Raw genomic sequence first — 24,141 nt, forward strand, 5'->3', positions numbered from 1 at the left:
TACAAGTGTTTCTTCCTGATTTTGCCTCATATCTTGTAGGAAAAGAAATCATATCACAGCCTATCCAGACTTAAAAAAAAAAAAAACCCTCACATTTAACCCTGTGTTGAATTAAAAACAAACAAACAAGACTCCAATTAACTGCAATGAAAATGAGTAAAACTAGCTGCCTTATGCCAGCACAGTGTCGTTCAAAAACCATGGGTACTGGTGGGGAAAAATAAAATAAAAGCATGGCAAACTTGCAGCAACATTATAAAGTAAAAGAGATCATTGGAAACCTCTCCATATTCTGTGAGATATTTGTTAGTATTGAAATTTTGGTACACCTCAATTATTTCTAGAAAGCTCTTTTTTTAAAAAAAACAAAAAAAACCAGAAGTTCTTACCATAGAAGTTTCTGTTCTGCTGGGATACCGAATGTAACACACTCTCAGCTTTTTTTGTTGACAAATTCTGTTCACTGTAAAATAAGCAGAGGTGATTTGAAGGGTTAAACTACTGAGGCACCATCACAAACATTATCCTCTTGAATGCATAAAGCATAACAATTTTGCCTTTTTGAAACTTTGTCTCCCTTTACCAATGTTATGTTTTTGACTAAAACACACTACAGAACATATCCAAGTTGTAGAGGTAGCCCTTGAATACTTTTAACCCAGCTCCCCTGCATAACAAGCTGTAATGATGCAGATGAATTTAGGATGAACTGCAGTCTTTAATACAGACACTTGAAAAACATACAGTTCATGAGGATGGTGTGTATCCCAGTTTGTTCTGGGGATTACACGCCTACTCATCCCAGCCCTACTGTAGAGTGCAACAGCAGGACGCTCATTACGCAACACAGAAAATAAAGAAAATGTGCCTTGTATTATCACAGCAGCCTGCTCAGTAAAGACAGCTGGTTCCCAAAGTTATAAACAGTAAGAGAGTGATGTGCCATCTGTGAGAAAATATCACTAATTGCACAGAAAACATTTCATACAACTTTCAAGAAGTATGTACTCACTGAGAAAGCACAACTATTTTGAATAATTATTTTCTACAGTGATCTTAAGGGGGAACAGAACACTTGTCACCTAAGTCCACTTATCTGAAGTGTTCCCAATAATCACTGCTTCAGTGCAGCAAATAATACTGGAAGTGATCTCATGAGATCATCTATTCCAACTCCCTGCTCAAACATGATCAGCTAGAGCAGATGCTACTCAGTATCAGGTTCAGTTGGGTTATGAGCATCTCCATGGATGGAAAGTCCACAACCCCCCAGGGCAGCATACTTGCTTGTTACTGCAATTCATAGTAAGATTAATAAAATTTGGCTACTAATCACGTATTTATTTACTGCCATTTCCACCTTTTTGTCAGGAGTCAGTCTATACAATTGTTGTAGATATGATTTATAAAGACAGTTGTATTCCATTACAGATGGCAAGTTACCCAGTGCTTAAAAACGTTCTAACTAAAGAAGTGCAGCAATTAATTCAAATCAACACACCCTGCCCCAAAGCAGGGCTTAGAAATCCTGGCTCAGCACCAGAATGATGTGGCTCAGTACTTTCCCAAGCACTATTTATTTCCCAGAAATAAATAGTGCTACAGCCTCAGAGTTAAGGTAAGATTAACTCCCAACTGTCTGCATTCATATTTCTAGATACGTTGCTAGTTTTATACACCCTCAAGAGTATTTAAGTTCCAAAAGTATGCTTACTTGATTGAAACAAACGATTACATCTTATTTTCCTGCATAGACAATCTATATAAATTCTTAAGAGAACGAGCATTACCTGCAGGAAGCACCTTCTTTAATATTCTTGACATCTGCTGGATTGATTCCTTCAATAACAGGCGAGTCTGGATTTGCTGATCCATTGCTGATATGATCACTGCTCTCATAACCAGATTCTGTCCTCTGAATTTGCCAGTTATCACCATGGATTTTTCTCTCGGCAAATCCTTTGCTTTTTTCAGCATTCCCTTTCCCCTCTGAATCCAAAGAACTTCTACTTCCCGTATCTTGTTTTGTTTCATCTTCATATATAGTCATTAAACCTTTCTGGATTTGGTTCTCTTTTGGCCAATGGTTAAAGCTTCGCTCTTTTTCATGCTTAGATTTACTGTTCAGGTTTGCCTTGTGCTTTGGGCTATGTTGTTTCTTCTCCGTTTCGCTGAAAATGCTGTCTACATTTAGTGTCTCTCGCATGGGTTTCCAGCCTCTATTTCTGCTTCTGCTACTGATGATACTTCCTTTATCCCTAGAGTCTTGACTGCTATCCGTATCATAGCCAGTGACACCATCATTTCGGGTCCTAAGCATTGGTTTCTCACCAGCAGGAAAAGTTTCTGTTTTATTTGATCCAAGCACCTGTACAGGAAGTTTTGTTTGGGGAGGTACACTGTCATGTTTATAAGGCCCTCTTCCCTGGCTGCTGTATATGCGCTGATCTGTGCATTGTCTAAGTCCATTTCCAACCGGAGGAGACCCTGTCTTAAAATTGGAACGATCTTCCCCAATTAAATCTAATAAGAAGGAAGAGGAAGAAAAAAGAAAAGCTGTATTTAAGTTCTCACAAATAGTTATACATGACATTATTACAGTACATACTTTTCCTACGTTCTCTCAACACATTCAGTAACAAATTCAGTATATATTTCAGAAAATTAAAATCTGATCTTACAATCTGCTCTTTAGGAAGGAGAATGAAATCCTTCATGCTAATACAGACGTGCAAATCTGTTTTATCTATTGATCCTCTGCTCAGATCTTTAAAACGTTACCTCTTTGTCTCCCAGATTCTCTTCTTGGTCCTCTGTCTGCATCCTTTCGTAAAGATGAGAAGTTTTTCATATCAGCAGCTTTCTGAGCACACTCTCTGGATATGTCCTTCAGCCTGTCCTTTTGATCACTGTAAGCTAACTTAGCTGCAAAAAAATAGATTCTTTTGTCAAAGATCACTTATAAAAAATAATTTATGATCAAAATATACAGTAGTATTTGTGCACCGTAACACTTATAAGTAGCGCTAATACTAAAATAAAGACTAATGAGTTATGAAGTAGAGACTCTTAAGAAAACAAAAGATACACATTATGGTACAAGTGTATAAACGTCTCAAATAAATGCAACTTTTTTCAATTATATTAAAAAACAGAAGCCAAGTTTATTCTTGCCTAAATGTGAAGTTGTATTTTTAAGAAAGCAGAAGAGTCACTGCTTAAAAAACAGAGAAAATCCTCAATTTCTCAGAAGGTAAATACTATTTTGGAGTCATTACCTCATCAAAAAAAGAGGCATTCTCACTTTTGAAAAAGCCTGGCAATCCAACACTAAAGGACAGAATAGAAACGTCTCTCAAGAGGAGCTAGCATCTACTCCTGACACATATTCAGAGTTTGGAGAAAAGGCACGGACACGTTATACGGAAGTCATTCCCCAGTATTACTGCTTATAGTTTTCTTTGTTCTTACTGTTTGTTTTCCTGAAAACCTGGGTTACTGACAGAATGTACCTTTAGAAATATATAATAACAAAACCCTTTTTTTTTTTGCCTTTTTTTTCCCCCAAACGTACATATTAACATACAGGACTTAAAATAATGCTGCATACACACCTTTGATCAGACAATATGATTACAAGGCATGATGAAGTTTGAGAAAAGGCTAAAGGCCTCAAGAGCCAGTACAGGAATAAAGGGTATTTGAAAAGAAGTTATCTATGGCAGACATTACTTAAACATCAATTGCTGTTCAAAGATCCATTAAAGACAATGACAGAATTGTTCCTCTGGAAATAGTTCTAGTGTGGAGGTTAGCACATACCTGAAATACTATTAACTTAATTAATTAATTAATCATAAGCCACATATTGCAGTTAGGGGTGAAGTTACATACCTGGACCTTTACCACCACTAGCTTGAACGTGGCTTCTACTGAATGCTGAACTATCTGGCTGAAGTTTTTTATTACCCCTTTGACTAGTAGAGTCTCCAATTCCATTCTCTTTTGAATGGTCTGTTTTAGGAGTAGAATGCTTCTCACATCCTAAAAAATAACGTATCTATCTTTAGAATGAAAGGCTTCCTAATTTGAAATTCCCAGTATGAAAATTCAAAATATAATTTTTAATCAAGAATTTGAAAACAAAAACCAGCCAACCAACCCACTCATTACAATTCAATACGTTAGGCAACAAAGTTCTGTAATATTTTATATACCGCCATATTCATAAGGGCAGACTGCAGTGGAATAGGCTCCTCTCCTTACTCCCTGAAGCAGTTTATGTCCTATCACAACTTATCACACAAAGAGAATGCATGTCAAATTCAATTGCTCTTTTACTTACGTGTATATTACATTCAAAATTTTAAAAAAGCAGTAAAAATCCCTGAGAAAATAAAGTTTCCTGCAACTTGTTCTGATTTTTCTCAAAGCTGAGGGGAACATGCATGTGCACAGGGATATGCAAACAGACACTCCAAATGTATCCCCATATTCACATTAAGCTCTGCTTAAAATATCTTCTTATAGCATTTAAAATACTGGTAAAATACATCAATACATACATAGGAATACTTCCATATGTAAATTTGCTATGATTTTCTTCTGAAAGAAATGCTTTATGTAATTTTAGCAATGACCAATCTACAATAAAAACATATTCCCCTCTTAGCCCCTTAATCCACGTCCCAATAGGTATTCTCATATCAAGCAAGACACACAGCTTCAATATTAAATAAGTACACTTATCTTCCCTTTTGAGACCCCTCAGATACTTACTGATAAAAATTATTTAAGAACATACCGGCAAATCCACTACTCCCATCTTTAAAATCTTCATTTCATAAATACAGTTATTATTAAAATACATCTGATTACCCAAGTCTTCTGCATTTCCTCCTGTTGCTCTGTTTTGAGACCAGTGGATAATCTGCTTTGGAGCATCTTCTGGAGATACAGCTGTGCCATCGGGGTTAGCATAAAATAGCAACAACGGCTGAAAGTGACATCGAATGCACCGGGAGACAACATCTTTCCATTTTGTTCCAATCTAAGAAAAAAAAGTATCTTTCTGCATCAAAACCAATTCAACAGAATTATTTAAAGAGCATCAGGTACTAAATTTCTAATTCTAAAGGTATATTAAGAGTCAACATTTTAGCACAAGTTTATGTAAATTGAGACAAGAAGCTTGAACCAGCAGCACATCAGAACATTAACACTGCAAATATAGCCATCAGTCATTAATGCTTCTTTTCACAAGAAGGAGAAACTCAAGGGCTGACTGAAGTGTATTAAAATTCTTAAGTATCTGTTATCTGAAGGAGTCAAGTTGATTCTAAAATTCACTTGTGAAAATTGACCTATGAAAATGAAAGCTCACTGAAAATAAGACTCTCCTGACTTGCTTTAATCTTAGTGTCAGAAAAATGCATACAGGAAAACTAAAGGATCACTGAATTTATTAGCAGTAAAAACAGTATTTACCTCTTTCACATTAGCATCATCAAACAGCACCCATTTGCAACTCTTGGTATGAAAAGCAAAGGCACAGTAGTGTCGGCTTGTGTAGCAAATCATTCCCACAAGAAAAAGTTCACTATTTTTGGCATTTTCATCTGTAACCCTATAGAAGAGCTGTAGAAACAGTTAACATTTTTACATTTCTGCACAAAATTTAGCTTCGACTGCAAGACCTACTACCAGCACTTCTAAAATGTAACTGGCATTAAATATCCACTTGCATTATTCAGATTTTCATGAATATAAGTAATGAAGTTTGCACTTATTACGTCTCATTATATTACTATATATATTACTATATCGTTATATTACTATTCCTGTTATCACATCCATTTTGACATTTGTTTTTAACATAGTTGACAGAGCAAAACAATGCTCTGGAATAATTCTACAAATTTCAAACCAAATACAATATACTTTGATTTTCAATTAGGAATTCATATACATTCATCTTCATACTTTGGTGTAAGAGCAACACAAGTTTTTTTCTTCCTCCCACAAAAGCTGTATCAAGTTAGCACATTACACAGAACGTTAGCCATAATATTTGAAGTTAAATTGTTTTTTAAAATTTATGTATTTTCATACATGTGCATATATTAATATTTACATAAATATGTCAGATTGTATTATAGAATAAAGAATTAGTTAATTTAGGTCAGATACCCCAGGAAGATAAAGTTGCGTTGCCAGGTTCCGCATAACCTCTTCTGTCAGATCAGAGTGTTCTGAGTCCCAGACTAAACCAATTGTCACAATCTCAGGGCAATTCATAAGAACACGACGAATTTTTATTTTTTGACCACAGTTACTCTAGAGAAAGGGAAAAACAAAATGGTGGCAGGGAAATGTTAAATATAAATTTATGATATTATAATAAATAATGTTAAAAAAAAACAAAAAACAAAAAAATCCAGCCCTGTTACTCTCAAGTTGAGTTACTAGACAAAAGAAAACAAAAAACCCTCTGAAACTTATTTTAATTTTTATATTTAATTATGATGTCAGTTTCTAACAATTTACAGATAAAGTTCTCCATCTTTTCTGTTTTTAAATAAATGAACACCAGTAATAAGTACATAAACACCAATGAAGGCTGCAACTAAACTTCTACATCCACCCAACACGCTGGTCAAGTATAAAGCACTGAAAACATTCACATCTCCATCGCGACTTTATCATCTTCCCCCATTTCATCATTTCAGGTTATTTCTATACTTTATATACTTTTTGAAGATTCCTAAATTAACAGTACTGATAATATTGATAGTATTATTTAATGAAAGAGACTAAGTTGAAAAGGAGGCTATTTTTATCATTAGAAGCACCATGTCATTCCTGTGTAAGACAGTTTTGTCAAGCTGTCAGCACCTATGAACTACGAACATACGACCTATGAACTGAAGGTGCTTTGTTCAAACAATAAACCTCTACAGAGTGATCAGAAATAACTAACAGTATATTTAACATGGAGTGAAGTACAAAGCGCAGAGCTAATAAGTTTCTAACCAGGCCACATAACAAACTTTATCTATAAATGAAGCAATAAAAATGAATTACAGGCTTTCTTACCCTAAGCTAGACTGCACTGAAGTGGCCACAAGGAATCTTTTAGATGAATACTTTACTCTGATTTAATATCAGAAAGAGCTCTCCTTTGAATCTCAACCAAAGTCACAGAATCTCTGCTTACTTACAGGACACTTTCTGTAGTCATCAGCAGTATTTGCTGCCTGCAGCAGTTCCGCAAACATTTCTGGCTTGAGACGCTCATGCCTCTCCATCATTCTTTCTACCTCATTACTGTAAAAAAATAAATGGACAAATAAAGATGTAATTGTCTTCTTAGGAATAAATAATTTTCAGCCAAATCTTAACTATCTTTCGTCTAAAAAGAAGATTCACAGCTAAAACAGTAGCAGACTATACTGGTTTGAGTGTAAAATCATCTTGCTTTTGAAATCCACATTCCTTTGTGAAACAATCTCAAAAGCACTTATTTTTAATTCACAACATTTCTCTGGCATGGTTTGTTTCTTCCTGGGAGGTTATATGTAGAAAACTGAGACATATACAAGAATAAAAGCTCTTACCACAAAGCTGTGGTAGAAATATAACGCACAAATTCCGTAAAAGGCAACGGGTCTGATGATGCTCCACAACTACGGCATACGCACTACAAAAATAAAAACCCTTTTGTTTTTATTTATTCATGACAGTGGAACCAAATTATTTGTTAAAGCATTAATGTCTGACCTGTTCATACAGTGTCATTGCAAACTTTTGATGAGAAATACAGGATTTTGAAGTGCACATATCTGTGTCGCTGTTTGGCACTAGGTGAAAATGAATCCTCTCAAGGATATTTTCCTAAATAGAAACAATGTAAATACAAACTGAATTGATGAAGTCAGAATATATAAGCAACATTACAGTTCAATATTCCAGCAGTTATTCCCCTTTACAGTCTACAGGTTTAACACATACATAGTTCTGTCCCTGTTCACAAGCAAGTAGATGGAAATTCTCTTCACCTCAAGGCTTTCAAACATAACAAAAGAGCATTAAAGTTCTAGAGCGTTCTCCTTCAAAATAAGTGAATCTTCAAGAAAAAAAAATGAGGACAACATTAACTTAATTGCATGCAATGCTTGAAATTTGTTCTGGATCAGGTCTCTGTCTCAGTTCTTCATATCTGTGCATTTTCTCTATTTATCAATCTGATCATCCAATCATGTTTAGTGCAGCCTATGCAATGAATGACTACTGCTGCCAGAGGCCTGGACAATGCTCATAAATTGCACGTCTTAACTCATCCCTAGTTTCAGTTTTTAACAAAAGGAAGAAAAACATTGCCCTATGATTGTCATTCATTTGGCCCCTGAATCAGCATGGCCATTTTCTTCCCTTTGCCAAAACGTAACAGAGATAACAGGAGGAAGCAGATCTGAACAGGCATTTTGGCTGATTTTCTTCAGGGGTCCAAACATATCCTGCTTAGATGCAGCCCTGATCAGATTCCCCTTCCTGACTGCAATGTAGTAATCTGCCCGGAAATCACCAAAACAGCCAAAGGTGTTCTTCATTGGATTTTCCTACATATTTGTAAATGCATCTGGCAGGTAGCTATTCATTTGTAGGTACTTCCAGATGATGTTCAAATCTTAAAGTAATCAAAGCAAAAAACACTTTCAGTTTCTAAAACTGATTTACTTATTTACTAAGGTGAATAATTTCCATTGTCTATCAAAAGACTTCTCAGAAATGCTTCTTTGACAGCATCCAGGTGATCTTGAGTCTTCTTTTATGACTCCTATAAAGGTTCAAGCTTTTCACTTAGATATTTCATAAAAGCAGGCAGCAACTGCAGAAGGAGTCAAGATCTTCATATATTTATTCACCCTTGGATAAAAAGTGGAAATCTCTTCTGCAGAAGACTTCAGTGAAGATAATCCCTCCCTCCACCCAAAAACTTTCAGAAGCTATTTGTCACTCACCTCATGCAGTGCTTCACATATCCCTCTGTCTGAGCTACAGAGCCAGGGTATAAACCACAGAGCAAATCTAAGACTACTCCATCCCACATTATCAGAAACTTACTCCATGCATTTTGTCTCCATAAATTGATGAAAACATCATCAATAGTATTACGCCACTTGTACCGCACCTGCAAATCTAAAGCCACTAAAACAATAGGCCAGCTTGGTATCCTTCCCAGAAACCCAACATAATCCTACTTGATGACTGTCATAAAGAGTACTCACAAAGCATTCTGCTGCATCATCCATGAATCCAAGCTGGAAACGCTGTTCGTCTTTAAAACTTTCTGCCAGGGCATGTCTCATGTTATCTGATGGGAGTGCTTTTTCTCGACTGTGTTGAAATTGTGAAAATATTGCCTAGGAAGAAATACGATTACTTAGCTTAATTAGCCTTGACTACAACTGTAGTTCTGTTCAAATACATCAGCTCTTACGCAGCAAGTATATAAAACACTTGTCAATAAATGCACATTTAGAAATGACCCCTATCTCTTAAGTTTCATGTTCTCAGTTGTTCAATTATACAGTGTTAAGCCACCAAACTGTACTTTGATCCAATAGAAAAAACAAACAACAAAGAAGCATATAAAAATGCAAGTGATTGACCTTAACTCCCAGAAGCAACATAAACCCTGATCTGTAATTATGCAGTCTGTTTAATCCAGCCACTGGAATAGTGGCTCATGCTCAAGCATTTCATGTTTATAGGTGGAATGTAGCTCTTGGGGCATAACACAGTACTTCTCATTTTAGTTTAGCGTATGTAATTCACTGAAGAATACATTTACATTACTACTTGAGACACTTCTGTATTTATTAAAGTGATGCATCTGCAGAAAACTGCCATTATATAGAATGCTGGTAATCCATGTTATTAAATCAGCTATCTACTCAAACTGCATACAGCAAGGCAAGAAAACAAGTCAATATTTGCAGTTCCAGAACTGGAAAAGAAATTGCACTTGATTTTTTCTTCATTTCCCAGAAAAGACAGCTGGCTACTACTTCTCTTCTTTGGCAGAGATGCATTTAACTGACCTCATTATTTAGAAAGTAAGGGAGGTTGGGTTTAAAAACCAAACATCAAAAGCCATTAAATGGATGAAAAAACATTTGCCTATATTAAAGGGTTTGTTGCACTCTCAAAAATTCTCTGAAGTCAAACTTCATAGAAAAATGAAGAGAAATAAAGACAAAGCAAAGACAAGCCATGCAAAACAGAAATAAGGATCTTCATTCTTCGTATTGGCTCCCTTGGTAAAGAAAATAAACAAAATATAGATCTGTTGGTCAGACAGCAAAGATGCAACAGATGCACAAAGCTTCAGTGCTAAAAGAAAGTAGTGTTTTAACTATAATGCATTCCACTGTTTGCCAAATATTTTAGCTTCCCTCTCATGCCACGGACTGCTGATAAAAATTACAGACAATACTTTTGAATATTCACATTTATATAAGTTGTTAATAGAGCTAACAATACAAGTTAACTCTGCTTTGAAAACACGTATTTCCCACTGTGGCTGCTACATCATTTCTGGTATGCAGCAGAGCCTTACATGTCCAGCCTAAAAAAAAAGTACAGATGAGCAGAATTATGCAGACATATACTCATTTTTAGCAGTCTCCACATTTCAAATCCCATTTCAGTGGTGTCTAGAGAAGAAAAAGTGTATTTAACTCTCACACCACCACCACACAAACAAACAAACCCACAACAAAAAAAAAAAGTTGAAGATAAGTGAAACAGAATTTATTGGTACAGCTTTCAGTTTACAGAATAGGCTCAGAAAAAATCCATACCCTCGAGTAACACTTACACAGAGCAAAAAATTCCCTCAGAAAAGTTTAAAAAATACAGCAGATTAAATACTGTTTTTCATTGGTGAAGAAGTAGGGTTAAAACAGTCCAAAACCATTAAAAAAACCAAACAAGGTACTGAAATGCCTCCACATCCAGAACATATACAACATAAATATAAAAATGCCCTAGGTGCTAAACACAGAACAAACAGAATCACTCAACCAGTATCTCTAATAAGCCAAGAATGCAAAACCAGTAGTGTACATAATGACTGCAGACAGATACTTCCATATGAGTTAACTACAGCATTTCTGGTTCAATACCTAGGCTACTGGCCACGGATCACATAAAGATCACAACTACATTGTTAAAACAATGATCAGGACAATTCTAAGCAATTCCAGATCAAGCAGTAAAACTGCTTATCACTGTTGTTGAGAACTTCTCAAAACAGAAAGACGAGACAGCACAAAATATTCAGGTTCTGTAAGCCATTTTGAAAAATGGCACAAGATGCACTGTAGAAAGCAATTAAACATTCAAGATACTTGAAAGAATAAAGAAAATTGCAAGTCATAAATTGCAGCAGCCTTAGGAAGGAGCTAGAGGTGCTTTGGTAGATAACTTGAAATAACGCAAAGCCTATCTAGCATCTCTGTACTGCAGCTTCAGTGATTACAGAGTACAAAGGTACACTATGTGGCATATTCAGCTTAGGAATAAGACCAAAAACTTGTTTTCAGAACTGGAGCATCACTGGAACAGAACAACTTATTACTTACAGGCTCAACTGTACTGTGACATAGGTGACATCTTCACATTTCTGAGCACCTTAAAGCTGCTACAATATTTTTACTATGATTTTAGCAATATGATTGCTCACTAATATAGTTTGATACGTACTTTCCAGCAATTGACATTATTCAATCCCTCTGCATTTCTGAAAAGCTGTTCCAAGGCATCTTTGAACAAGAACGTATATTACACGTTAAGTTCTAGTCATACAGGTAAAATCAAAGGGAACAGGCCACAGAGCTTACCCTACATTACAACATCAAATACAAACATAAGTCCACACACACAACATGCTCCAGGAAACTAGAAGCTATCACCTCAAGACAGACATAAACTTGTATATGAAAAGACAGGTACACCTGAGTTATTGACTGGACTTTATGTAGTGACAAGACCAAGTGTCAGCAAAAAGATTTTGACGTGCTGGGCTTCCTATTTCACCGGAGTTTTTTTGCAAGTTCTTTGGAGTCAAAAGCTTTTTAAATGTTGGAAAAAAAAAAAAGCCTCAGGAAGTTGGTTTGCATATGTGTAGTTGTACCAAAACCTACTTCAACTTGTTAGCATTTTAAAATTAACTATTCTAATCAAATAATTAAAATGGCACCTCTTAAGAAAGCTCTGTTTGGAAAAAGATCAGTCAACGGAGAATTAGCTGTGCCTTACTGCAGCCATGATAAACTCTACAAATGGCAGGAGGAAAAGTACACAATACATAAACTATAAATCCTCTGGAAGACTAAGTATCACTGCAAACAGTCCTTGCCTCAAAATGCTTATTCAGTAACAAGGTTTGGTCTGTAAAACTCCCTGCAGATGAACTCTAACTGGAAACACCTGAGAAGCACTTGGCATCTCCTTCCCTACAATTTACTATACTCAAGAACCACTTTCTCAAAGAACTTCAATTTTAGTGTAGATCCTTTCTGTTCTCTCCATGAGTTATTCTCAGTTCTGTACACAATACACGTTCCACAGTCTTGTATTAGAAACCCAAAAGTGCCGGTGAAAGCAGAAGCCACATGTTACTAAAAATATATATATATACAAGCCCTATGCCTTTTTCCATTGAGATTTTTATCCCAGTGAAACATGAGATATGACATTTACCGCTATTCCCTAGTAACCGCGGGCAGCCAAATACCAGCACAGTAGAAACAGTAAGAGCCTAACAGAACACAATGCTGGTTTCCAGATTTCAGATTAGTTACAAAACCAAAGTGCAACTTTTATACGCTACTTAAGATACGCAGCTCTTACATAATTTCGAACAGTAAAACATCACCAGCTTCCTATAGTTTTCCAGTACCTCTGCATACCTTTCACTACTTACAAGCACAGCAATTAAGTTCTGTATAGTTACCATGAATGACTGAATAAAAAAAGCATCTTGATAACTTACTACTCAGTAATGTTGTTACTCTATTCCAACACTGCATGAAGGAAAAGGATACACACGTCAATATGAAAAAATCCCCATGAGACCATTATTTTTAAAACAGGTTATGTCTACAGAGGAGTTTTATGCTTAAGCAATTAGACTGCACAGTTTGTGTACTGCAAAATTTCTACAATCAAAGAAAATATTTCTTACAAACGTCTGTTGTAAGTGACATTAAGTCCAAATTGTGTCTACATGCAAGAATGATTTAGTCAGACACGTGAATGATAAGGATATAAAAATTACCAGAACTCAGTAATTTTTCCTTTTTTTTCTTTAAAGCATACAGGGACAAACGCATGATGATTTCTTAGAAAAATCTTAATTATTTACCTTCAAAGCACAAAATATGCACGCATCTCCCTGGCACACGTGCCCAGTTAAACCTCTTAAACTCCGACGAAATATGTCAAGCTGCCATAAAACCTACAAAAATAAAATAGCACAGAAATTAAATAACATAATACAAAGGTTCTCCATTTAACAAAGTGACTTGCAGTAGATTTTTTTTTCCACTTTACATAACATATACAACACGAGAACTAAGACTGCTACGTGAATGAACATCCTTTTCCGTTATCTGAGCAAACTGTAGAAGGTTTGCATTCACTCCTCTTATAAGATGTAGATCTCATTTTTAAACTTCTGAAACAATGCCACTTCATCTGTGTTGGGTAAACAGCTGAAACGCTCCTTAGGAAACAAGCATTAAGCTACATAGTATACAGAGACTGCAGCTGTCTTACGGCTTTACAGAAGAGAGAAAAAGCTACTGGATCTACCATATTTTTCATCTCTCCTTCCTCCATGCTTTCTTTCAAATAAAAATAATGAAGATATGGAAACCAAATTGCTAGGTGAACTGCGGAAAGGGTTTCATTTTGCTCTCTTTCTAAAACAATCACTGAAATAATTTGCTTTTATACAAATAAAATAATCCACTGGTGCTTCATCAGTTTTAAGCTTCAATAGTCTGTTTATGTAACTATTATACATAAAGGTAATGTCAGTTTGGTTGCACTATGTTGCTTCTAGCATTTATTGTCTTAGTCGCACAGTCGGCGCAGTAGTTCACAAAACTGCCCATAAAAATAACTGCATCAAAAATGAGTTTTCAAAAGGCACAGTTACACAACAGTTACAAATCAGAAGGAAAATATTCTGTCTATAAATATAAGTGCTAAAATTAATTAGTTCTTGTTTGAAAGGTAATGTTAGAACCTCAGTTCTGAAGGTTGAACAAAAGAGAGAAAAGAAAGGAACCCTTTCCAACTCGTAAAAGGGCAGTCACCATCATCTCCTACCATTTGATAAATAGCAGCAAGTTGTAAAGTGGTAGGATTGTCTGAAACCATAACTAAAAATGACTTAGGGTTTAATTTTAGGCCACCCTAGGGGAAAATACCAAAACTGAAAAAGAATATAGGTCAGGCTGTTCTCACTAAAAACAAAGCAGCAAACTCATTCTACAGAATCTATCATACGTTTTTGTTTTAAACATACGTAGATACCAGATTTACATGATATGCATCTCTCTCTTATCTGCTATGTTTAAATCTATACAATTTTTAAGACTTTATAGTAGGGGTGTTTTTTTTTGTTTGTTTTGTTTTAGGGTTGTTTGTTTGTTTCAGTTTTTTCCTTTTTTGTTCATACATTTTAAAATACAAAGCCTATATGTGGTCTGTTAGGACCTTTGCAAGATCAGCAATTAATTTATTTTATTTAAAAGGACCATACTATGAACTATTCTGACTTGCAGACAACCTGGAAAGGCCAGCAGTGCTCTGTGACAGAATTAATTAGATTCCCATATTCCCTCTTGTAAACAGGCTTGTGAAAGACCAATATTTATCGTGCTAGTTACTGTACTATTAAACTATACTTTGGAGATCCGAACAGACATTTTTTCAATTACAGTTCACATAAATACAGAACAGTATATAGGCAAACACATGCAAGAAGTTGGTCTGTATCATACAAAAGCAGCAAAATGCTGTATATTTTTTGATATATCTCCTAATTCCATACGACATTCCTAAGATTAAAAACAAAGCTTTCAACGGCACGTGCATCTTCTGATGTGCCCCAGTAGCAATTTCCCGTGCTACTTCTGAGAAAGCATTACTGGAGTAAAAAGAGTACGTATTTCATACGAATAGTTGTACTGGTTGCCCCATGTTGAAAAAGAAAACTGCTGTAAATTCTGCTAGGTAATAAAAACACTACAATTCACAAACATCAGTTTTAGAATTCAAACATCAATTTTTATAGTTACGAGAAATAAACTTCCAAATATGAAAGGAAAGTTTTCCTGACAACGCACGCAAACAATATAACGTGCTGTCAGTTCTGGCAAATTGTTTAATACTCATAATCCCTTAAAATCAAATGCTAAATAAATTTACTTCCAGAGTCTTCTCTTATAGTAGCCACCTTTTATTCAGAAAAGTGAGTTCCCGAAAGACACAGCATTCCGTCTCGTTTAGCATTATTAAAAAGTTTAGTAACTTGAGAACTGAATTTAACACCACTGGAAGATGTGCTGTATTTTTCTGTACAACACACATACTGTAAAAAAAAAAAAAGTCAAAGCAGCATTTCTGAGAAAACTCTTCCCTGCTATGACCACCAAAGCTTCAATAAAATGAGAAGTGCTCAGTAAATAAAAAAAATTTCTTACCTGAACAGCACTGTTAAGAAAGCAGCTGTTCTGTCCTGGTTCATTTAATAAGCCTTTTGTAGGGGCCAGGGACAATATACTTCCAGGCTGATAAACTTTTCCAAGGTTACCCCCAGGTTTTCTTAGAAATTTCACCCATGCCATTATTTTCTAGACTTTATAATTGCACTGTTCACACTTGAATATTTAAGGATATGATGGATCCAAGGCAAAGAAGGTCCTAAGACAATTGCTCTGAAGTCATGGTATTCCATTCAACACTATAACAGTAACCATTCAGGGGTTTAAGCCCTTATCCCAGGTGTAGCTGTGAGTCATCTACGAGGATCAGTCAGTCAGCTAAAATTCTTCACCTGGCTGTATTTTAACTGACTTAACAAAAATAAAAAGGAAAAAATACTATAAAAAAATATGCTGTCCTGTTAAGGTTAAAATACGTTACTACAGTACAAGTTCTTATTAAGGATGTTGCACAGTAACTGACTTCTTCTTTCAGGAATATCAACAAAGTATTACTATAAATCACGAGCTGTGTTATATCATGAGGTTATACAGGCATTATACACCTATTCTCTGACTTCCTTCCATCTTTCTACTTTTAATTGCGATCCACGAAATATAATCCAGTTTAGAAGATTCCATGCTTATCTCATCCTTTTTCCAGTGAATCTGAAATAGAAAAAAAAAAGAAAAATAAGAATGGAACTTTTTGAAATGTTGAAGACCATCTAAACAAAAAAATCAAAATGATGGCTGAAACAACCCCTTAAACTGAAGGGGCATGCAACAGTCAGGGAGGTAGAGAAGAAATAACTTCCATCCAACAGTCCTAAGAGTGTTCCTGAGACAGAAAAATTACAATATTTTATCTGTTATTATCAGTTATGTCCTAACTTATTTCACTAATATGCAGCAGCTTTTTTAAAGATCACATAATGCATTATTCTAACTTGAAATCTCGAACTCCAGTAGAAAGAGTATCAAGAAATAAATATTTTTATTCTACATCTGAAAATGTAAGATGCTTTTCATTTCAATATCAAAACAAATCACATAAATTTGTGTCCGCATTATGATGATGTCATGGGTGGATTCTCAGTTAGTACAAAATTTGGAAAGCTGAGTACTACCCAGGCAATATTTAATCGACCCGCATTCTTAAGGGATCAGGAGAAGCACAGCTAGCAGCAGACCACAAACATTCTGATAGCTGTCCTACATCAGTGGCTGCCCGATAGCCAATTCCAGACTGTCAAATTCCAGCAGTAAGTTTCTCTTGCTGTTGAAGGTACATATCTCCAGGTAAATAACTTATAGTGCAAAACATCCCCATAGGTGTGCTTACAGCACGTATAATGATCTCCACAGAACAACGAATTAGCCAGCTGCTTTGGCATTACTAAAGCATCCATACAAATACTTAAAGGACCAGAACAGAATATACTTAAATAAAACAAAGCAATTATAACTACATATTTGAAAAAAGTGAGATACAGCCTCTCACAGACAAGCCACTCATCCAGGATTTTACAAGTATGTGAGATATTACCAATTTATCATCATATAGCAGAACTTGCAGCATTCCCACTAAACTTTCTTCCACTGTGTAAAGCTTTTAAGAGTAGCATTCCAAAGCCAGATAAATACAGCAGTCCAACAACAAAAGATAAGCTGAAAGACGACATCACTGGTTCAGAGCTACCAGCAGCACACTCGTGTCCAGCAGTTCTACTGCTCTCAAGTACTGTACCGCCACAACACCACAGGAAGACTTGCACCTCTAAAACCTATTTAAAAGAAACATTTACACTTGCTTGTATTATTAAAAAGAAAATCAATAACTGGAACCTAACCAAAAGTCCCTTTTGCCCAGCGCATAATCAGATGTTTTCTGTTTGTTTACTGATGTTACTCTATCTCACCCGTAAGTAATTTGATTTAATAATACTGGAAGTACTAAGTGTGATTTGTGGCAGCACTGAGCAAAGAATGTGGAATCTAACTGGAAACTGACCTTGACAGAATAGCATGGGATAACTGTGCTTTCTTCATGTTCACTACAATAAACTCAGAAGGGGGAAAAAAAAAGATGATGTAGTAGATAATTGTAAACACAGATCAGTTTAAAATCTTACTAGAACCCTAAATTAAATGGAGTATCTACTTCAAATTCTATTTCCATGTGGAAAATGCAGTGCTACACAGCCTAACAGCTGATATTCTACAAAGAAGCAAACTCAGGTAAAGGTATGAGTAAAGCAATGATGAGGACAGAAGAAGATTAAAGACAGTATGAAGCGAGGCATGCAAAGGTCATAACAGATATGCACAGAGAAGGTAAATGAAGAAAGTATTTTCAACAAATACTTTCATTGAAAAGCTTCACTACAGTACACGAATAAAAAACAATGACTCACTATAATAAAGTCAAATAAAGAGGAGCCAAGGAAAAAATCCACGGTGTACAACTGGTTATAACCACACACACAGACACACATTTACACACACACGTATCGCTATATATACACACATACATTAAGTGCCTGCTTCTTGCATTGAAAGTGCCTGGTGTTATAAAGCACCATATGGATCAAAGTCTCCTACAGTTCACATAGAACTGTAACTTTTAATTCCTAAACAAATAATAGATCACCTCTGTTTAACTATAAAAAGCACAGACATTATACATTCCACTCTTTCAATTGCTGATGTACTTTCTTCTGATTTAGAACTTCTGCATCCATGCTAAAAAGCTGACCTACTACATTTTTGTTATAAAGAAGGCTTGCTCCCTAAAGTTCTAGGGAAGCTCCTTGAGCACCTGCTTTCCTGTCAATACAGACTTCTTAATTCCACTGTACGTAATTTCCCATATAGAGAAATGTCGGAGAAAGCTTTCTCCAGCTTTCTGCTGTTGTATCAGAAAACAAAACTAAAAACCAGATGGAAGATTTTTGGTAACCAGCAGTATCATGCCACGTACATTGAAGAGGAAACAAAACGTGGGAAAGAAACTGGATAGGGCACAGTCTGAATGGTCTGTGGAGAATTAAAGCAGTGGAATATTCACACTCCAAAGCATATCCAAAATATCTCTCCTTGCTTTACCACCTTTAAAAACAGAATCAGTATGGGTCTGACCCACAAACATTAGGCTTGTTATCAGGGTCTCCCAACCAAACCTACCCTACTTCTTAATACATAACACAAAACCGCTTCAGCAGATGGAATCCATCAGCACAGGTGATTCAGCCTTCCTGTCCTCTGCTGATTGCGGTTCAAGGTCAATACTGCTCAGCCTACAGCAACGGAGCAATAGGGGAAAGAGACAGATGGAAAGTAAAGTCGGCTGGACATCAACATTAGTATCAAAAAATTGCAGGCAAAATATGTTTCTAATATCTAAATCTTGCTTGAAAACAGACCTGACAATATTAAACTACAAAAGCATTGGAGGGGTTTGTGAAGTTGGACTCCAGTTGGTTATGTAAAGAAAAGCGAGGATAAACAAGAATTCTAGGATTCACCTTCAGAAAAAAAGAATGCTTGCTCCATGAGTTATTTTGTCATTTGAAGAAAAGTGAAACTTAACATGAATTGGGCATGGCATTAAAGATACATTTGTTTTACAGAATCACAGAATTTTAGGGGCCAGAAGAGGCCACTACAGATCAAGTCCAACCGCCCTGTTAAAGCAGGTTCCTACAGCAGGCTGCACAGGTAGGCATCCAAACAGGTCTTGAAAATATCCAGAGAAAAAGACTTAGAGAAGATGTTCTTCTTTTTAAATGCAGAAGAGAGATGGGGGTCTTCCACATAGTAGCTGACAGACAAATAATAAGGTAATTAGGGAACTATTACCTCTAAGATTTCATTTTCAGCCTTGGGACTTACATTGGTGATAAGGATTGAAAAGATCCCATTAATTTTTATGTTGCTTCCTTATCATGCTTTCAAGTACCACTTCCCCATATTTTAGAGCAAAAGACTTACACGTGGATATGGGGCTGAGGGAATAGAACACGGTAACTCTCAATCTGCCTAGCCTGTATATTTTAACTGCTAGGCAGATTGAGAGTTATCGTGTTATTTCATGTTATTTGTGAATAGAACTCTATCAAAACAGTTTAAGACAAGAACTTCTGTAAAGTCACTTTGTTTTCCATTTCATTCCCACCCTACTGTAATGTATAACTTCCATGCACAAAGCATTGGGCTGTTCGGGTCGGTTAGAGAAAATTTATGGTTCACTGTGAGAATTTCCTGGAAAAGGTTCTGTTAGCCCTACGTCAGCATCACATCACATGAAGGTACATGCTGTTTCATTTCACATCCACAGAGCTGCGAATACAAAGTTTTACCAACTATCACACCGGGTAGATACACACAAATAGGTTTATAAATAAAACAATATATTGCAGAATACATTTATTGTGTAATTTTCCATTCATTTTCCAGAAGGCTGCTGTTTTACAGCCATATAACCTCTTTCAACAACCCTGCCACATCAGTGCACCTTTCCAGGTGCACTTCAACTTAAATGCAACACTGGGAAAATGAGGAGCGACTACTTCAAAGTTATCCTTATACAACCTTCTAAAATTACTCTCTCTAACTGCATTCTTTAAACCACATGCGTCAAACTAAGCGACCCATCCCAAACAACTCAAAAATGCAACAATTTAAAAAAAAACTACACTAAAAAGGACACACCAGATAGCTCTTCCATTTAAAAGCTCTCTTCAATCATACTAAGCTAGAAATTATGCAAAACTGGCACTGTAGTCCCTTTGTTTTATTAACTAGTCTTTCTCCTCCAGAAGGGTCAGACTTAAACCAAGGAACAGAAAAGAGCTGCGTAATAATTCTACTCAACACAGTTCTCTGGCCATTGAGATCGTTCAGTCCTAGTTTGGGGTGGGAAATCCCACTAATCTTCCTCTCTCCACTAATAATCTACATCAAACATTGTGTTGCATCACTTCTTATTCACTAGCAAGAGGGGTATTGCAGAAGAGCCTTCCAACAGTGCTATGAGCCATGTGATTAACATTTGTCACACATTTACTTTTGCAGCCTCCGCCTCTCCCTAAGGAGAGGAAAGTTTACAGTACCATCATGTTGAGAAATTTACATCATGTATTCAAGGTTTTTGTTGGGTTTTTTTTGTTTTGTTTTGTTTTTCTTCTCAGAAAAAAATAGCCAAGATCAAAGAAAGCTACTGTGGAAGATGCTGGCACTGATCTTTAATCACAGCAAACTTTGCCTGATTTGGACCATTCACTAAGCATATTATTCCCTACCCTCAATGGAGGCCATTCCAAACACCTGAGAAGCAATGCTGCTGATCAACTCAAGACCACTGACTCACTTGACCTAAATTCAGCCTTCTCCAGGACTGTAATTAGGAGCTGAATACTGTTCCTACATATCCACAGTAAGCCAGCATTGCCCTGAAGCATTTATAAAGGACTTTTAAATTTCAGTGGCTAGTAAGTTCTTGGCTTGACAAAGGTGTGGGTGACTGAGGATTGATCGTAGCTCATCCAAACTGTAGAGTCTTCGAGAAGCACAGCCTTTCAGCAAAGCAGATGTTTCACATGATGTTAATTAACATGCTATGGAAGACTTTTATCATCTGGGAATCAAAGAAATATTCTTGCCTTTCAGACTCAAGGGACAAATTTTGGATGACCAACCAAAGAAAAAAAAACCATCAACTTTTAAAGCAACAGCTATTTAATCAGCCTAACTTCTTCCACCTTGCTCAGGTTTTAGCAACAGCTTCTCAGTCATCACCGTTCCCCATCAGGCATTCAGCTACCACTGATGAGGTGTGCAGGCGTACAGAACAGAATACACACCTGCCACAGATTTCTGGCACTTACAGCTTCCAGAACAAGAAATGCACTGATCTGCAAAAATGCACATTTTCACCAGTTTCATACGTATACCCTGGGAGTTAATAACTGTGGCTTGCACGGTCTGTTTGATATAAAATTAACACTGCTAAATTAGCACAGAAAAAGGCATAGTTACTACTTTACATCAACTACTTTCTACAAGCACATTTGAGCTTAGACGTCTTTGGAGTGCACTCAGTTAAAACTGAGGAGATAAACAGTTGGTTCTGTGAACACTGGAACTATGAGTGCTTGACTCCTTACACACTTATGTCTCACGGGTCACTGAGTCCTCCAAGTCCTAGCTGAGGTATATACCAACTCTGCTCCTTGCATCTTCTTACAAGGTCTCTCTTTTCCAGCCAGCTGCCTATTTTCATGCACTCTGTAAGTGTATAATCATTGTTAGGACTTCTGTAACTTCAATTAAATTGGGTAGAAACCTGCCAATGGGTTCAAAAGCTGTTGACTGTGTCTGAAATTTGGCTGAAGAATCATCACTTACACCTCAGTCTCATTCTGCAATGCATTCCAGTACGCTGCATAGATGAATAGTGACAAACCGCTTCAGTGCCCAACAGTCAGGTTACTTTTAAGCAATACTGTTTTGCACTTCAGCTGGCAGCTCACACCTCTGTGCTCAGCTTGGCAACCTACTCGGTGATTTGATGACTCTGGTAAATCAATTTCTTAACTGATAATTCGTTATAACTTAGGAATTCTAGATACGTTTGGAAGGAAGAGAAACTAAATGTACGTGGAAGGAGAAAATGCACTATGGAAAACTGCTAGACTTCTACACTGAGCTACCACTGTTGAGACCTCAACGCCCCATTAGGATGAAATTCATCAAAAATCCAACACCTTATGACCATGAAAATGTGAACGCTTTTGTCAGTTTAAAGCTTGACATTTTAAATCACCGAATTTCATCAACAGATCAAAAAATCTTTATTTATACTGTGAAAAAGCCACTATAAATATAACTGACTCAATGCTTTGGTCACTGTACTAATTAGTCCCCATCTTTACTACTGTCTTGTACTGTATCTGACAATAGATCTCACTTGTTGTAATACACATCTAATGCTCCTAGTAGTCCTTAGTTTTTGTTTGTCTTCAAAAGCCATCAAATAATATGCTTATAAAAATTTGTGCTTTCGGTATTTGAAACATCAGATAGAGCAAAAAACCTCTAATTAATAACAGCACACACTTACAAGACATGATTTGCAACAAGAACATTACTAAAACCAATTAATGCACATCTCCGGCTGTGACAATTAGCCCTGATTTCATGGGGTAACGGCAAGAACACCAGGCAGTACTACTGCTCTGACACATTCTTTCTACTCTTCAACAGAAAATCCCCAAGAGACAAAAAAAAAAGTGCTATTTCACAGTTTCCTCTCTCAAAATACTTCCACCCAATGTCTGAAAACCTTAAAACCAAACTTTTCTTCTATTTTAAATATTTCCATTGTCTCTTTCCTTGCCCACATTCATTTAGCAGTCCCTAAAAAGCTAAATCACTGCTCTGTGATGTCATTTTTATTCACATCCTTTCAGGATGGGAGAATCAGAAGTGTAGATGCTATCACAGATGGCTTCTGTAAAAGCACACCATTTTTTCTTTAAACTGTTCCAATGAAAACTTTCCTGTTTGCATCTAAAAGCAAACAACAGGTTCACAGCAGCGTCTCTCAACTGCTGCAACTAGGAACCAACTTTAGAAATAGCCACAATGGCAACTCTGAGTAAAGACCTTAAAGACAAATTCCCAAGACATGACACGAGCCAGTACTTACAGTGAATCATCATGCATAGAAACTCACACTAATGAATGCAGATGGAGAAGTAGGACAGAAGCTGCAGAGAAGGCAGCAGAGTGTCTCTTGGCTATAAAAAATGTGGAGCTCAAATGCCCTAAAGCACCAAGTTATCTTTGAGTTTTCTCATATGAGCATTTCTCCCTGCTGAATTCAAGTATCAGCACATGTTAAATACGAGACCCATCAAGATCTCAAACCAGTCTGAATGCGATGAAATCTCACAAGTGCTATTCCTGACCACCCTCACTGACAGCTCACGAACACGGAGACATATGTTTAAAAACAACAACAGCAAACTACAGAGAATTTTGTTTCTCCATCTTCTCAGCCATTTATGAAGTGTTTTGTTCTCTGGAATGTTTGATAATTAACAGATGTGAAAAACACCAAGTTTTTAGTTCTTCCCCCATCGCTTTCTTTCTACAACCTTTTTTCCTCAGTCCACACAGCTCCAACTCCAACAAGTCCATAACCTTGGTACAGCTTCAGCACGTCAGCGTTTCACCGTGCTCTGCCAAAATCCAGCTTGCTTCCACTTAAGCCAAAAAAGCATTTCTGAAGAAGTTTTTGAACAGGTTTCGCTTCTGTTGCTATGCCCCTCAAGTGACAAAGCTTTCTCACTGC

General features: G+C 36.4%; 1 protein-coding gene across 2 annotated transcripts in view; it reads right to left on the reverse strand.

Annotated features, from left to right (window-relative positions):
• Nucleotides 1–24,141, reverse strand: part of USP53 (ubiquitin specific peptidase 53) — a 32,601-nt gene that overhangs the window by 7,146 nt on the left and 1,314 nt on the right. For both annotated transcript variants that reach the window (NM_001389489.1, NM_001395991.1), the window contains 13 exon segments: nt 390–463; nt 1,791–2,523; nt 2,782–2,925; nt 3,895–4,044; nt 4,879–5,050; nt 5,488–5,637; nt 6,190–6,336; nt 7,221–7,326; nt 7,617–7,699; nt 7,780–7,893; nt 9,288–9,422; nt 13,433–13,525; nt 15,783–16,451. In NM_001389489.1, coding sequence (NP_001376418.1) covers nt 390–463; nt 1,791–2,523; nt 2,782–2,925; nt 3,895–4,044; nt 4,879–5,050; nt 5,488–5,637; nt 6,190–6,336; nt 7,221–7,326; nt 7,617–7,699; nt 7,780–7,893; nt 9,288–9,422; nt 13,433–13,525; nt 15,783–15,926 — 2,245 coding nt within the window. In that variant the 5' untranslated portion in view covers nt 15,927–16,451.

This window comes from Gallus gallus, chromosome 4 (assembly GCF_016699485.2).
Source record: "Gallus gallus isolate bGalGal1 chromosome 4, bGalGal1.mat.broiler.GRCg7b, whole genome shotgun sequence".
Classification (NCBI taxonomy): domain Eukaryota; kingdom Metazoa; phylum Chordata; class Aves; order Galliformes; family Phasianidae; genus Gallus; species Gallus gallus.